The following is a 17,862-nucleotide window of genomic DNA, read 5'->3' on the forward strand; positions in this document are numbered from 1 at the left end:
CCTGCCTGCAGTGCACGGAATAGTTAAAGTTACAACTGTTCCTATTATTGGAAAAGTAATAACACTTATAATTGTACAATGAAGTATTAAAAGCTTAATACTCAATTTGAAGGCAGATGAACTACAAATGCAGTGAAAACTGAACCCATAAAATTCATACAGTTAATACACATATGCTATAGACAGACACTACAGAGTAAGAAGAGATCTGTGGAGTCCACATGGCTCTCCTTTCCAGATGCTCACATTCTAATTTTTGAGTAGCACTATGATAAGTATTTATCATCCATGAATCATCACCATTGTGTGTGTGTGTGTGTGTGTGTGTGTAAGCCAGAAGTTGACATTAAGTATCTTCCTCAATCACTCTCTACCTATTTTCAGAGGCAGTCTTGGCTGCATCTAGCTCACTAGTTTGGCTTGGTTGGCTAGCATGCTCCAGAGATCCTCTTGCTTCTGTTTCCCCATGCTGGAATTATAAGCATGCTGTGTCTGGCTGTATATATAGGTACTTGGGATTTGAACCCAGGTCCTGAAGTGTGCAAACATTTTACCTACTGAGATATCTCCCTATTACTCACATCAACATTTTTAGTCTGAAGCATGCATAAACTCAGATTAAAGGGATGAAATTATAAATAAATTAGATGCCTTTTAGTTTATTTGTGTTGAGGTCAATTGCTTTGAAAACCAGTAATATTACATTGTTGCTTTTTACATACGAAATGTTGATCATTTAAATCTGTGCCAGGTAACTCACCATCATTTCGCAGAGTGAGCGGTGTAGGAGGACTGAGCACTCGAGCATTCGTCACGGCGTTTTTCACCAGACAAATATAGCTGCCAACATCTGATGTTTGCACTTTAGAAATATAAAGGTTGCCTGTCTCTTGGGATATGAACCGCCGGCTGTCCTCCGCCACAAAGGAGGGGAACTCGTTAAAGACCCAGCTATAGATGAGCTCTGAAAACACACAGAATTCAGTTGTTGAATAATACAGATTACTTAACTACAGACAAAGTTCAAACTACGAGGGCTTTACTAAACATTCTTTGGATCCAAGGCCACACATATTTGATTCATAAATAATTTAATATATTATATTAAAAGCATAGTTGTGGTTTATAGCTGTGGAAAGATGTCACATAATTCTCAGAGATGCTCTGCATTTATTCATTTTACCTTTAGTTCTGAAGAGTATTAAATAGGTGCATGATATTCAGCATTGTGTTAACATGAAAGTTGAAAATTGAAGAGATAATTTATTGTTATTCTATATCAACTTAATTGGTTATCAAAACCTATGAAAGAGTATAAAAAGATGGCAGAACAGACTGTAAGAAAATATGGGAGATGTGTACTTAGTCCTGTTGGTCCATACGGACTTCCTGATTTAGGAGCTAGCTAGAATTTAGTTATTACTGGTTTGTTTATCAAATATTGGTTGTGGATTACCTTAGACCAGAAATCATTCCAAAGAGAAAAGGAAAATGTCACGATTTCATTGAGCTATCCATCTGATGGGGGAGAAACCAAGATTATAAGGACAACTGAGCAAAGGTTAATGAATGGGATGAAAAATGACAGAGAAAGGAAGAAGAAAACTAAAGCATCTTTGCTGTGGATATCTTTCTGTATAAATAAAACACTGACTGGCCAGTAGCCAGACAGGAAGTATAGGTGGGACTAGCAGAGAGGAGAGAGGAAAAGGGGAGGAAGGCAGAGAGAAGGAGACACCAGCTGTCCTTCAGGGAGCATCATGTAGAGGAGACAGGTAAAGCCACGGAACACGTGGCAACATAGAGATTAACAGAAATGGGCTTAGTATAAGTGTAAGAGCTAGACAATGGTAGGCCTGAGCTAATGGCCGAGCAGTTTAAATAATATAAGAATCGGTGTGTTTATTTTATAAGTGGGCTCCAGGACTGGCGGGGATTGGCGGGAGCTGGAGAGAAGCTACACATCTTCACAGAGCTGGTGAGCAGTTGGACTGAAGAAGAACCTGAGGACTGTATTTATAGTCTCTTCAGCTCTGGAGTGAATAGTGGGAAAATGGTGCAAATCAATGACTAGGAGAGCAAAGAGGAGGAATGAAATCACAACCACAGGAAGCTGGTTGTGAGTAGTTACAAGTGACGCTGCTTCTGAGTGACAGTGATGCCAGTGAGGAGCCACAGGCTCTTGATTGTGTTGAGAGCATGGCAGAAGAGCGTTGAGACAGAGACACTCTCAGCAGGCAAGAGCACTTGATGCTCTTGTAGTGACCCAAGTGGGTTCCTAGTATACAGCCCTGCTGTAACTCAGGCTCCAGGGGATCTGACACTCTCCTCTGGTCTCTTCTGGGGACCTACTTTCATGTGTACACACACACACACACACACACACACACACACACACACAGAGTTTACATATAAATAAACATAAACTTAAAATTGATCATGATAAACAGGAAGAGGCAAAAATTAAGGATTTGGATTTAAGTAACTGAGCAGTGTAGGAGAGAAGATACATTTATCTCTGTCTGGATAGCACAATGATAAAAAACGAAGTTCTTTGGAGATGTGAGCACAGTGAAACTATGACTCCTTAAACTGATATAATGTCAGTTATGCAATTCAGACTCAATAAGGAAGGCCTTTAAATTTGAAGACAGGGCAATTGAAATCTCAGTTGGCTTCAAACTCACCTATGTTATAACTGGAAGAACAGATCCCACATTCTCCTTCTTGCAGAGTTACTTGTTTGAGAAGGCAAATTAATTAAGGCTTTAAAATACACATGTTATTATAATCTACCTTTAGAGTTAGGAAGATTCACTTTATATTGTATTTTTCTTTATTCCTCTCAATCACCCTGTGTTCTCTCTTTATCCTACTATGGATTGTTAAAAGTCAGTTCCCATCTCTTCTACATACTTCAAAATGGGGAACCTGGCCTTGAGCCAACATTTCCAGATACTAAAGCAGATTTCAAAAATACTGTGAGGGACAAAACCCCAACCAGACATCTGTCATCACTAAATAAATTTCCCAAGATTGGAATTTGGTTGTATCTAACTGAGTTATTGTCCAAAGGGGCCCTATAGGAACCCCCACTTCCTCTCCCTGACACCAAACAACCCAGGCTATAATCAAGGCTATTATTGGTTGTGCTCCATAAACTGATAGTAAGGCCCTATTGCAGAAGACAACAACTGCATAAGTCAGTGAACATGGAGAAATCAAGCTGGTGCTTACCTAGAGCCTTTACCCCTACTGGTTAGTTAGTGTTCATGGTACTAGAAGGTAATCTGTACACTACCAGAGGAGAAAGATTAGTATGTACCAACGCAGCTACAAACCTGTGATCTACAATGGTGATCTGCCTGCATGATATGCTAATGCAATAGTATCATAAAAGATGTTGGAGTAACCAACCACTATCTTATTGGGAATAAAGTTCACTCCATAAGCTGGAACCTGTGCTCTGGTGGCCAAGAACCTGAGACTAGATAGGACATGGTCTCGGGGAAAAGCCAAATACTACTGTCCTGCTAAAGGAAGGTTTCAGTAAAGGGACTCCCAATACATTCTGCTATACTTATAGATCATCTTGCTTAGTCATCATCAGAGAAGCTTCATCCTGCAGTAGATAGGAACAAATACTGGATCCACAGCTAGAAAATATACAGAGTGAGAGACCTTGGACACACAGTCCTAAGTGAGATGTCTCCATCAAATCCCTCCCCTCATGACTCAGGGAACTCCGTAGAAGAGCAGGCAGAAATATTGTAAGAGCCAGATGGGATGGAGGAAGACCAAGGGCACAAGACCTTATAGACAGAACAGGATTGAAACATATATGAACACACAAAGAGTGTGGCAACATTCAAAGGACCTACACAGGTCTGAGTCAGATGGAGCCCCAGTTCTTAAAGGGAAAAATAAATGGACACAATCCCCATCTCTAACTCAGAACCCAAATGATAACACTCACAAAGGAAGATTTCGTTTTCTCTAATGAAGTCTCATTGAGTATATAAAGCAAACATAAGGGAAGGCTGTCCTCCCAGTAGTAGATGATCAATAAATGACAAATTCAGTAACTCAGTGCTATCTTTGGAGGGCTGTTTTTTAAACCTTACAGATCTTTTGCTTATATATTATAGTTTTTTTTTAAATTATTTGTGTGTGCTAATGTGTGCGTTTTAGCATCTGTGTTTCTTGTGCTTTTACTTTTGCCTTTTTTCTGTTTATTTATCTTATCTTAATCTGGTTTGTTTTTATTTTGTCTTATTATCTTATATTACTATTATTAATTATTTAGATTCCTGCTTGTATTTTAATAAGAGAGAGAAAGAAAGGATATAGATTTGGGTAGGTAATGAAGTGAGGCAAATCTGGGAGGAGCTCTATAATCAGAATTATTGAATGAAAAAAAATTCTATTTTCAGCTAAAAAGAAGAAATGATTAAAAATATTCAAGTGAACTTACAGTGATTAAACCCATGCATGGAGTATAAGTGAAATACGCACCCTGCTAATTAGACCCTAACTAGAAGGACTTCTATCTGAGGATGTGGTCCCTCTAACTAATAACCCAATATAAGTTTCATTTGTTATTCACATACAATTCACAGAAACTTAATGTTTCAATCATATATATTTCACAGGATTTTACTGAAGTTTTCTCAAATTTTTACTTACTCTTTGAAATTTAAAGGGACAGAGAGTAATGAGTAATTAAAAGCTGCCACTTAAAGAATCACTATTTCTTATACTGATAGAAATTTGTTGAGTCAAAGATTTGTTAAATATTTTGAGGCTAGGAGACTGGTATATAAAATTGGCGCTTTTGATATCTCAAAGTTAAATGGGAATTTGGGGACTCAAAAATGCTGATTTATTTCTGCAGTCAAGTTTTCTTTTTCACATAATGCCAAGAAGGCCAGAAAGGAGAACACTGCACAGTAACACAGCTGACACCCTGGAACTGGGTTAGATTTCCTGCCTGTGCCCAAAATAGAAATATTGAATGGAGTCAAACATCTTTTAAGATCCTGTTTACATTCTCTATTAAGGCTTTTTATTAACTGTTAACATTTATTCAATCTCTTCAAACTTTACTTTCACAATAAAAAAGGATTAGTTACTTAAAGGATGACTATACAGTAATTCACAGAGACTAGAAAACATAATTGCCTCTATGGCTTTAGTCTATTTTATGTGCTACTTTGTTGTATGTTAACTATGCATGGGTCTTTAAATAAGCCAAATATGTATCGACTTATTAAATAATAACAGTTTGGTATCATGTTTCATTTCAGAACACAATGCGACTAAATGTAAGCCATGATTTCCTCATTTTCAAAAATGTCTTTTAAAAAGAATATTAAATCTCTTTCCTGTATATTCAGTACTATGTGGTAAGATAAATTTGCTTTATAAATCCAGGCTTTTGGTTTCTTGTCGGAGATTTTTTGTCTTTTTATGTTGAACTCAAAAGTAATTCTAGTTCATTAGGTGTTTAACCTATCCAGATCATTGATGTGATTGATGGATGTGCCTTATCTCAAATTCTGTTCTCTAGTTAACCCAAATACTTACCCTTAATGCTAACATACTCAAGCTTCTAGATTTTAAAGTAGATTTCCATAATATTAAAATACATGGACACACAGACACACAGATACACACAGACACACACACAGACACTCCACACACATATACACATACAAACATACAGACCCAGACACACACACACACACACACACACACACACACACACACACACACACACACGCACACACACACACACACGCAAACACACATACAGACTGCAGACCCACACCTCTTTATGATAAAAACCCCAAACAAATTAGATCTAGAAGGAATATCTCTACATAATTAAGATATGAATACAAAAGGTCTAAAGTTAATATTGTACTAAATATAGGAAAGCCAAAAGAATTCCTAGAGTCTTAAAGAAGACAAAGATTTCAGAAACTGCTGCTCCTGTGAGATCCCTAGATCTCCACTCATGGCTCCAAGCCATCCGATTTGTAAGAGAAGTAAAATCTTGTTTATGTATGGATAATATCACCTTCTATTCAGAAATCTTCTCTCCAAATTTCACACCAAACCCTACTAGAATAAATTAATTCAACTTTGAAATTATGAATTGTTTGAAATACAATCTAAGGACTTTAATTTCATTTAAAAGAGCCACAGAAATGAAATACCTAGGAATAAGAGTATACTACATAGTGAAATATCTAGGCTATGAGAATTATGACATTGATGAAAGAGACTGATTGGGATGCCAAGAAATGGAAATGCGTTCCACGTTCATGGATTAAGTACGTGTATTGATAAGCATTAATATTACCCAAAGTGATTTAAAGTCAGTTCAAAGTAACAATGGCATCCATCAAATATCTGAAGTAACATTTACAAAATTTACATGACCACAGAATTTCACTGGATAGCCAAAGCTATCCTGAATCAAAAGAACCTGATAACATATTGTAGACCTGATTTTAAAATGCATGACAAATACATACATAAAAAATAATGTTGACATCAGCACATACAATGATGAGTAAGATAGAACAGAGAGGACAGACATAAATGAACACATTTATAGCCTATTAACAACAAGGATTCTAAGGACAGGCACCAAAAACATCAGCCTTTTCAGTAAATGGTGCTGAGAATGTTGTGTATTCACATGCAGGACACCACAACTAGATCCTTTCTGTCACCAGTAACATAAAATGAGCCTTGAGTTAATGGAAGCCTTAGCTGAATCTAGGAAGCTACACTGAAGAACTAGTGATATGCTTTGGAAGTTGGTGTGGATGTTTTGTTTATTTGTTTTGAGATTATTCTGCAAAGGACAGGAAATAAAAGCAAAGAATATATCAGACTTGAAAGTTTCTATACAGAGAAGCATGCAATAAAAAGAACTCACACACAGCTTATAAAATACAATATTTTCAAACTCTACTTCTTATAAGAAATTCATTCCCATAATACATAAAGAACTAAAAAAATGAACAAACAGACAAACAACAACAAAATGAGCTGTAGATCTGAGCAGGTGTTTATCGAAAGAAGATATATAAACATCCAAACATTACACACAAAAAATGTTCAGACTAATCATCAGCAAAGAACAAGTAAATAGGCCTTGAGAGATGGCTCAGCAGTTAAGAGCACTTGCTGCACTTGCATAGAACTGAGGTTAGATTTCCAGCATCCACACCATAGGTCACAACCATCTTGACTCTTGTACCAACAAAACTGACCCCCTCTTCTGGCTTCTGTGAGTACCGCATGAACATGGGACTGCAGAGGCTTTGGAGAAAGGAACATGAGCTCTTACACGCTGTTTCTGGAATGTGAACTCCAGCCACCAAGAAAAACTCAGGAACAGCATCTCAGAATAGGGAAAAACAGAATGATGATGAGATCTTGCACGTTTACCAGTTATATATTCAAAGAAATGAAATGATGTAGAAATACCTGCACATTCAAAGCAGTATGAGTTCCTACAACAGAGAAATGGAAACAATCAGAGCATCCATCAAGTGATACATGGACAAAGATATAGTGTGAATACATAATGAAATGCTATTCAGCCACTGACTGATGAAAATCTGTCATCTGTGGTAACATGGATAGAACTGGAGGTCATGATGTTAAATGAATTAAAGCAGGCACAGAAAGACAAGGGTGTCCTCATGTTACTCACATGTGGGATCTAAAGCAGGAGAAATAGAGTCTGAGGTTAGAATGGTAGTTACTGGAGGTTAGGAAGAGTGTGAGGTAGAAGTGTGGCATGACGGGTAAAAATAATTAATGTGCCTGAGTCTGCAAAAAGAGAAGAATTTCTCATGTGCTGTTGTACAGCACACTGACTATAAACACTACTTTAATGTAGTACAAAAAAGTTCTAGAAAATCAAGACTGGAGATAGGGCTTTGTGGTCAAGCGCACTGGTTGCACCTCCAGATAACTTTGATTCTTAGCATCCACGTGACAGCTCTCACCATTTATTTCTCCAGTCCTACGATATTTGATACCTGTTTTGTCCTCACAGATACTAGGCACACAAGTAGTGTGTGCAGACATGCATGCAGAAAAATCACCCAAACACTTATCTTTTTTAAAGCTAGAAAAATGAACTTATTTTATGAAGAACTTATAAATGAGATGCCATTTGCCTAACTTAACATATTATATCCAAGTGTTGAAATACTTATCTTTATCAACACCATGTTCTGGATATATATTGCCATTTAATCTAACACATGAGGACTTTCTTTTCTTTTGTGGGTACCTGATTGTTAATAAGTTAATGATGCAATGTGGTAATATCAACTCCATGTAAGAAAACAATCCTGGAGTTATGTTTTAAAACATTATTATTTTGTCACTAACTTATTCCATTTTCATATTTTCTCTTAATTAAGTCAACACAAGGAAAGATTGTCATAATGAGCAATGAAATTCAAACTAAATTTAGCCAGGAATTGAAATTTTCATTTCTTAAATGTGATGGTGGGGAAAACGCAGGCAGGCTCTGTCTCCCTTGTAACTGAAGTCTAGGTTTATAGTTTCACACATTGCAAACCTTCAACATTGTTCTGCAATTTATTCAGTGCCAAAGCTGATGTTCTTCTCTTTGCTCCTCTGACAAATAAAATCATTACTTAAATGACAGATCACCACATCTATGGGGTATGAAAACAGGCATTTCCACGTGGGTGAGGATGTTCATTTCTCATGGCCATATTGCATTGATGAAAAAAAAAGGAGGAACAAGGAATGGAACCACGTACTGGACTCTCTGGTCCTTAAAAACAATCTTAGAGAGCAATCATATGTGATTCACTTCAGAATTTTCTAATGTAGCTGCAATTTGGGAGATAATCATTCTTCTTTCTAATAGCATGTGGTACACAGAGAAGCTATGGGCCAAGGATTTAGAAAGAACATCATGCAAACAGCATCAGTGAAGTTCACTGGCCCAATTAATAATGGCACCCTCCCCCAGGAGCCCAGCTTCTCTGTCCCTGTCAGCCACTAAAGGGGACGTTCAAAAGCCAGTAAATTCTTTATCTTTATGCTTTCTTCAACTTTATTGTATATGGGAAAGTTTCAGATAATTATATGTATTAGCAAAAGGCTCTGACTGTCCCTGCTTCTGCCTTCTCCTATGGTGTGAGATTTAATACTATTTGCCAAATAACTAGAATTTGGTTTATTACAAAGTATAACTTTCAGTTTCTAATGGTTAATTTTTTGTTTTAAATTTAACATGCTTTTGTATTTTGCTTTAATTTTTACTGATGCAGCTGAAGTACATACTACAAGCAGTTTAATATTTGCTAATGATAACATTTATTTTAATTCAGTTGCCCATTATGATAACCTCTCTTTGTGATGATTTAATTAAGGGAAGATACTTGAATATGACAATAGAATAAGTTAGTGGTAAAAAGATTAGTTAAAAAAAAACTCTAGGATTTTTTTTCTGTCATAAAGTTGATATAACCACATTGGATTGTTAACTTACTAATGTCACACAAGAAACTGCAGAGAAATTTCCAGTATCCCTTGCAACTGAACATATGGAAAAACAGAAATTAATAAGAAGCATCTTTTAAAATATTATTTTAAACTATATATATGCATGTAAATCTGATTTGTATAATATATGTATGAATGTGTGCATTGCATGAGGAATCAAGAAGGGAGTATATGATCCTCTGGAACTGTAGTTAATGGCAGTTGTGAGCTGTCTTATGCAGGTGCTGGGAACAGAACTCTAGTCTTTTGCAAGAGCCTTAAGTGCTCTTGACCACTGAGCAAGCTCTTGACGCCAAGAAGAATCTGTTTATTTTATTGATGAGTATCATTGCTATAACAGAAAATGTCACCATTATTCATGTTAGGTACTCTTGGAAAAATAAAATCTGTCTTCCTTTTTCAACACTGTATTTTCACAAATTCAATGTCTGTTCTATAGCCGAACAGTAAATATTTACCAAATATGTGAATAGTTACGACAAACTTTTATTTATACAGGTATGTAGAACTTGTTAAAATTTTAAGCATATGGGTTGACTTACATACTTTAATTTGCATTGAAAGTTTATTAGGGTATTCATGGATGTAATTTGTTCCACTGAATCAGTTATATGGGTCCTTAGAGGTTGGAGGGACTATAGAATTAGAGGTACTTAGGGTTATTAATAATCTTACATAGGCCTGTTTCAGTGCCTCTGCTTGGGCATGTTTAAATGGCATTTTGTTGAGAATTTTGTTCTGGTAGCTTGAATTGTTAAATGGAGCATATATAAACACCATTTTGGTAGCTAGACTTATGGTAGGCTTTGTAATAAAGACTACCATAGGTCAAGCATAGTGATAGGCATGGGGAGCTACCTGTCAATAGACTGTTTGCTTTCCATGAATAAAGACATGAGTTTGATTCCCAGAATTGATATGGCATTGTTTCTAATCCTAGTGCTGGGGAGGAATGGGCAAGTGGATTGCTGGAGCTCCTGGGTCAGCCAGCCCGATCTACTTGATGAGTCCAGTCTAGGATAGTGAGGGATTCTGCCTCAAAATTAGAAGGTGGAAGGTTCCTGAGGAAGGATACCAGAATCTCTCACCTGACAATCATATACAGGCTTATGAATGTGTCTGTACCCACAGGAACATGCACTCATACATACAAGTTAAACAAAGTAGTAATAAATCATTACACACAAAACACTGCTTAGGGATATAATATGGGGCTGGCAAAGGTATATGAGAGAGTTTACTATGAGTCTCACATTACACATTTTCCACTCAATTCTTCCTCCCTCTCCCTTCGACTTACATGTGTGAAAGCATCAAGGTAAGGAAGACCTTCAGTCTTAGTATCATAGAGACAGAATTTCAGAGATCTCTTTGTCTTTTGATCATGAGATTTTTGAGCAGGATGTGTATATATATCTATATATCTATAAATATAAATATAGATATATAGATATAGATATCAAAGTTCTAGTCTTTTTATCCGTAACCTGAACTGAAGGAGGACAGAGTAGGCTAAATGAGATAATACAGTAAAGGTTAATCCTTCAGAAATGGACCAATTCATTTTCATTATCACTTTAACCCTCTTCAACATTGAAAGTAGTGGGACAACCAGGTGACATCCAGTGTTAGAGGACAAAGTCCATTTACCTAGTCACCAGAATGTTAGTTATCCTTTATCATTAGGCCATACTGTGTCAACTGTTGTACTCTGGTTTCTGAGTTTCACTTTCAGGTTTATAAAAAAAGGGATGGTGATGTTGTTTGATATGTTAAGGCCCAGGAGAACTGGACCTCTTAGGTGAGTGTCCAACCTGAAAGAACTGTTCTACAAAGGCAGGACTGATTCACGATAAATGTCTTACTACATTGTAACAATAGAAATGCATCCTGTGCCTTGTACAATGGGATTTAATCTCAGAAAGTGTTAAAAGCTTCTTCCCAATAAATACAGTCAGCAGCAAATAGCCTAAGAGGAACCAAAACAATACAGGTGTCCTATTCATCACTAATCCCAAGAGAATCAAGATATTTTAAAACATGTTGTAAGGGATGCAACAGAGAAGTTGTCATCTGCTTTAAAAATAAAATTATTCTAATACAAAGCAAACTTCATTGTCACATTGCATTTAGTTACCTTGACTGAGCAGAACAAAGTACTAATTCTCTTTAAGGTTTTAAAACATGTATTTTTATTATGCTTATTACCTAAAGTCAAAAGAAGTAGAATTTTGCTTTAAAATTATAATGTCACCAAGGCAAAATAAAATTTTATGTGCACATAATTAAAAGCAATGTTAGCCAAATGGAAGATAAGAAAGGATATTCATAATAGAAGCAGTGGCAAGTTGACATTATTCATGATCCACAAGTGAAAAGGCTCTGAGCTAGTGAATTCTAGGCTCAGGATTTCATGTGACTACACCAATTAGGTGACAGCAGCTATTTTTATTTCTCTGCAGAATGTTTCACACTATGGTCACAACTTGTATCCCAGAAGCCTTGTGTCTAGATGTAAAGGTCACTGGTTACTCTTTTAAAAACATGACCCAAATTTCTTGCTTAGCTAAGGGGTTTTGAAATTATTTATGGTGAACTCTAAGTGATGCCAGGTCTGGGGCCAGCATTTATTCCAAAGTGTGCAATAGTTAGCAGCACAGGTTCAATTTAGGCTTTGAACTTCACATTAAAAAGCATCCATTCAACATTTCCCACAATGCACTGGTAAACCTTACATATTCCAACCCTATATCAGTAATATAAAATCTGTGTTCTATAATATTGTCAGGAATTATGACTGGATATGCTTATAAAACTGTGAAGATTTTAGCTTAAAATATATGTGTGTGGAGAACTATGGACAGTGGTGCATCTATTGGGCACCACCAAAATGATGGAGAAGTTTATTCTCTCATAGATCAGAACACTGGAGGGCATAATGGTAACAACGTCAGTGAATATTTATGTTCTCACATCAGGCTCTCAGACATAGAGTTAGAGAAATGGTTCCTTTGAATATGATTTATTGAAGGCATGTTCCCAGGAGATGGGAGCTGGTAAGAAAACAGCACAGCAAAGCACGGATGTGCTGTCTCATACAGACTGACTTACAACCAATCCCCTTTGTACCCCCAGATGCACATTTCACTGCAGATCTGGCAAGTGACAGATTGGAAGCAACAGAAACCAACCACTGTGTTCTCTGCCCTGTGTAACTTGGATACTGTTTCCTGGGTGGGGAAGTTGGAGTAGAGTAAGGTAGAAAGCATAGTCTATGAAGTGAGAAAATATCTGAATCAGAGGCAGAAGCCAACACTGATAGCAGCTGCTATATGGGTACCCTGGCCGTGTGAGGTCTATCCAATAGCCATTGATCAAATCTGAGATACTTAAAACTCACTGTGCTTCAGGAAGTATACTCTATGCAGGTAATTCATTTACTCTTCAGTCCACTTTACAGATGAAGAAACTAAGACACAGAGACCAGTAAGTTATTAAGAATTATTACTAAATGCAAAAGAAAAAAATACTGGTTAGCATTAGTTTCACACATTTGTTAGATTGAATTATATAGGCATTAGGTCTAATTTTACAACTGAAAAGTCTGATGGTGAAAATTTTGACTGATCAGAAGTGTCTGCATCCTATTGTCAAGAAGAAAAGCAAACTACAGATGTTTCTGTTGATGTTGTTCTGCTATGAAGGCATAGACGCACCTTGCAAGCCAGATTTTCAAACTGATGGAGACAGGGTGTGGGGCAGCAGCAGCATGCCTGGAATGTAGGTGTGAGCAGGGACAAGAGAGATTCACATAGTTTAAAAAAAAGTCTCATAAAGTGTAAGAAGAGTGTTAGATTCTTGTGTATACATGAATCTGAGATGGGAGAGTTTAAAGAATTCATCCTGGGCAAAATTAAAAACCAGGAAAATAAACTCCAAGGCTAGAAAAATAAAATTTTCTCTCATTTTAAAAAATAATATTGTTACTATTTTATGTGCATTGGTGTTCTGCCTGCATGCATGTGTATGTGAGGGTATCAGATCTTGGAGTTACAGACAATTGTGAGCTGCCATTTGGGCATTGGGATTTGAACCTGGATCCTTTGGAAGAGCAATCAGTGTTCCCAACCTCTGAGCCATCTTTCCAGCCCCAAATTTTCTCATTTTCTTGTGTGCATTTAGTAAAATGTTATCTTCATTCAAAGGCTATTTCTCATTATATATAACTACAATGAATTTTAACTTTACAGTGTGTATCGGAAGCAAAACTAAGCAGACTACGATCCAAACACTCAGCAATTTTATTGACAGTGAAATTTTAAAGTATTTATTTAAAAGTAGTTTACTTTTAATTTCATACTATGTAAATTTTATCATAAAAATGTAAGTACTTACCATAATGTAAATATTAATAGAAACAAATATGGACTTTATGACACATCTCCCTTCTGAGTAGAGACAAGGAACAAAACTCATTAAGAATAATGATTTACTTAAACTTTAGAAGTTAAATGTGATACTTGGGCTATCTGGGGGAGTTTACATTTACTGTATAGGTGCAATAGGCGATTACAAAAAGATATATTGATATAACAAGATTTTCCCTCAACACCTTACAGTCAGTGTCATTGTTTGTATGCTTGTGCTTTCACAGCATAACTAGCAGCCATTAATCCTTCATGCAACTCTTTAATGCTTTTATCAGAAGTAACTTATTTGTCATGCCACCGTGTGCTACATAGGAGTAGTAGGTGCTGTCTCTTCATCAAGAAAATGTGAAATGGTTTATTTTCTGCTCCAAGAGTTTGTCCCCATGGCTCACATGCTCCAGAAAAAAAAATCTAGTCATAAACACATTTTAATCTCTGCTAGTGTGAAATCACTATAACAAACCTTCAAATTACTAGTCACTCAAATTCACATAGTGTGACAATTTGGCCTAGTCATTTTATATGAGTTCTTTAAAGAAATATACAGATGATGAAGCTATGGAAATAACAGAAACAGTATAAGACATGTTCAAAATTTTGAAAGTTCTAAAGGGGATTTCTCTATTAAAAATGTAAATTGCTTTGAATTTTTAAAATTATGCTTATGTCATAGTCTCCATGTAGTTAATTTTGTCAAATTACTATCAACCTTTATTTGCGACCCAGACAATATGGCAATGTGTATTATTAAACAACATAGGGTTCTTAGCAATTAAGAATCTCATTAAAGAGTAAATGTGAGTTGTGGGGAGGATCTGGGTGGAGATGAAGGAGGGAAGACCATGATCAGAATATATTGTGTGAAAAAAAATTGATTTTCAATTTAAAAAAGTAAATAAATTAAGGCAATGTACGTTGAAAATATAGATATATTTGAAGTACCCAAGTAGCCCCTGGATTGAATGTAATAACCACGTTCTATCAAATACATATGTCATTTCATATGTATACTACAGAAACAAGAGGTCTGGTGGCACAAACCAGGATTCTAAATCAACTCTTTTCCATTTTCCCTTTACTTTTTATAGCTTGACCAGACGTTTGACTGAATTTCATTATTTTTGCTTGATTTATTTTGTCGTTGTATATTTAAAACATCGTGAGTGTGTGTGTGTGTGTGTGTGTGTGTGTGTGTGTGTGTGTGTGTGTATGTATGTTACCTGCATATGCACAAAGGTGTTAGTGTTACAGGCAGCTGTGAGTTACCACTGAAATTAGATGCCAGGAATGAACTTGGGTCCTCTGCCAGAGTAGCAAGTGTTATTAATCATCTCCTCAGCCCTGGCTTCAGTTTCTTCAATGGGCTTTCCCTCAGTGAGCTTCTCCATACTTTAACACTTTTCCATCTCCAGGATGTTTACTCTTCAAGTCAAAACAAGTTCGGCCTCTTTACTCTGTGTTGAAATGTGCTCTGTGTGCTCTCAGCGATGTGGGCTCTACCATTATTTTACTTTTAAGCCACTATTCCTAGTTCATTTTCTCATTAATAATTCTAGTGATTGTCTCAGTGATCTCTTTGTACAATTACAAGATTGCTAGGAACTATAATATGTGACCTAAAAATACTTAATTGCTTACAACACAGGAGGGAATATGACAGTTTTTAAAGTAGGAAAACATTGTATCTTTAGGGATTGCTTGGAATTTTAAAACTAGACACCAGTTAGAGAGGTGGATAGATTTACTAAAGAACCACTGCTTTAGAAGCAGACCTTTAAAGATAAAAAGGAGCAATTCAGATTTATAGAGATTGCTTCAAGGAACAGTGCCCACATAATTTGCTAAGATATAGTTTGAGGAAGAACAGGATGTATTTTGTCAGAGAGCAGGTGGAGCAAGAGGACAGATTCTTTTCCTTTCCTTTTCCATGAATGAAAGAATGTTTCCTTTATTTGTAGAAACGAAAAGGGTAAAACACTGGAGATAGTTGCCCAATGGCTACAATGAAGTGACAAAAAGTGAGTTTGAGTACTCAGCTTGCTGTTCATGATCCAAGCCACATGGGGCTTCAACTCAGTCAACACCTAAGAAATGAAGGGACAGAACAAAATGTGCTTTCATACCAGTGCCAACACGTTTGCATCTTGGTGCCAGCAGCTGGCATTAGTGTGGTCTTCAGCTAGTTGTCTGGCCTGCCTGTTTCTTCATCTGTGACATTATCAAAAGGACCATTGCTAGGGAATTTTAGAAATATGCAAACTATGAACTCAGGAATGCAGCAAGGACATTTTAGAATTTACTAAAAAAAAAAAAAAATTAAAATAAAATAAAAAAGAAGCTACTCCTGCTAGAAGACCAGGCATGCCTCCAGCCCATGAACTGTCCCCACTCTCTAGATTCCCTCCAGCAAACACCCTCTGCACCCAAAACCACAGGTTACATCTCCAAGGAGAACAGTTTAGTTCCAGCAAACATCACATGAATTCAACCATCTCCCTCTACCACACCACCTCCTCAGGAAAGCACGGGCCCTGCCTCCTAGCAGAACAGGTAGGCCATCTAACCTACTCCCAGTCTTCTGTCTCCTCTTAGCCACATGCCAACCCCAAACTCCAAAGGACACTCCCTACTGGACCAGAGGCCATAAAGGCCTAGAACTCCAGCCTCTAACCTAGTCGGAGACATTCTGCTGGATCAGAAACCAAACAGCCTGCCAGAACTTCTGCCCCGAACTTGGGTGGAGAGACATTGCTCTACAAGAGACTACAAGAACCACCAGAAGAAGTCCAGCCCTTAACTTGGGTTGAGACTATCTGCTCAACCACAGGCCACACAAATCAAAAGACCACAAAGAAAACAGAAACCAAGGAATAAAATAGCCATCCAACAAAGACGAACCTAGAAATTGTCACCTAGCCAAATAATCACCACAAACCCAGATGCCTATATACCAGTGTAAAAATACAATTAATAGCAGCCAGGGCAATATGTCACCACCAGAGTCCAGCTATCCTACTACTGAAAAGCCCTGATATTACAACATGATTGAAGCACAAGGAAAAGCACTTCAAACCAACATTATGAAGACAATAGAGATCCTTAATGAAGAAGTGAATAAATTCCTTAAAGGAAGTGAGGGAAAGACAAAAATAATTGGAGAAAAGTGAGTAAATCCATTAAAGAAAGCCAAGAAAGAAACAAACAGTTGAAGAAAATAAATAAAAGTATTCAAGACCTAAAAATGGAAATAAAAGCAATGAAGAAAATACACACTGAAAGAATTCTCGAAATGGAAAAATCTAGGAAAGCGAACAGGAATTAGAGATGTAAGCATCACCAACAGAATACAAGAGATGGACAAGAGATTCTTAGGTGTTGAAGGAACTATAGAAGAAATAGATATATCAGTAAAGGAAATTGTTAAATCTAAAGAAATCCCTGACACAACATATCCAGGAAATATGGAACACTATGGAAAGATCAAACCTAAGAATAATAGGAATAGAAGAAGGAGAAGAATTCTAGATCAAAGCCCAGAAAACATTTTCAACAAAATCATAGAAGAAAAATTTTCTATCTTAAAGAAGGACATGCCTATAAAGATACAAGAAGCATACAGAACAAACCAAATAGACTGGACTGAAAAAGAAAGTCCCCTGACCACATAATAATAAAAACACTAAACACACAGAACAAAGGAAGAATATAAAAAGCTGCAAGGGAAAAAGGGCACGTAACATATATAGGCAGATGAATTAGAATTATACTTTACTTCTCAATGGGGACTCTAAAAGCCAGGAGGGCTGGGGCAGATGTCCTACAGACTCTAAGAGACTCAGATGTCAGTTGAGACTAC

At 36.7% G+C, this 17,862-nt stretch overlaps 1 protein-coding gene across 7 annotated transcripts in view; it reads right to left on the bottom strand.

The window, feature by feature from the left end:
• Cntn5 (contactin 5) overlaps positions 1 to 17,862 on the bottom strand; it is a 1,171,099-nt gene that overhangs the window by 330,348 nt on the left and 822,889 nt on the right. For 6 of the 7 annotated variants that reach the window (XM_052752006.1, XM_052752033.1, XM_052752025.1 and 3 more), the window contains one exon: positions 761 to 964. The exons of the other annotated variant lie outside the window; for it this stretch is intronic. In XM_052752006.1, coding sequence (XP_052607966.1) covers positions 761 to 964 — 204 coding nt within the window. The remainder of the gene's footprint in view (positions 1 to 760; positions 965 to 17,862) is intronic. 7 annotated transcript variants of the gene reach the window in all.

Source organism: Peromyscus californicus, unplaced genomic scaffold (genome assembly GCF_007827085.1).
Source record: "Peromyscus californicus insignis strain IS unplaced genomic scaffold, ASM782708v3 Scaffold_11__1_contigs__length_118956290, whole genome shotgun sequence".
NCBI lineage: Eukaryota > Metazoa > Chordata > Mammalia > Rodentia > Cricetidae > Peromyscus > Peromyscus californicus.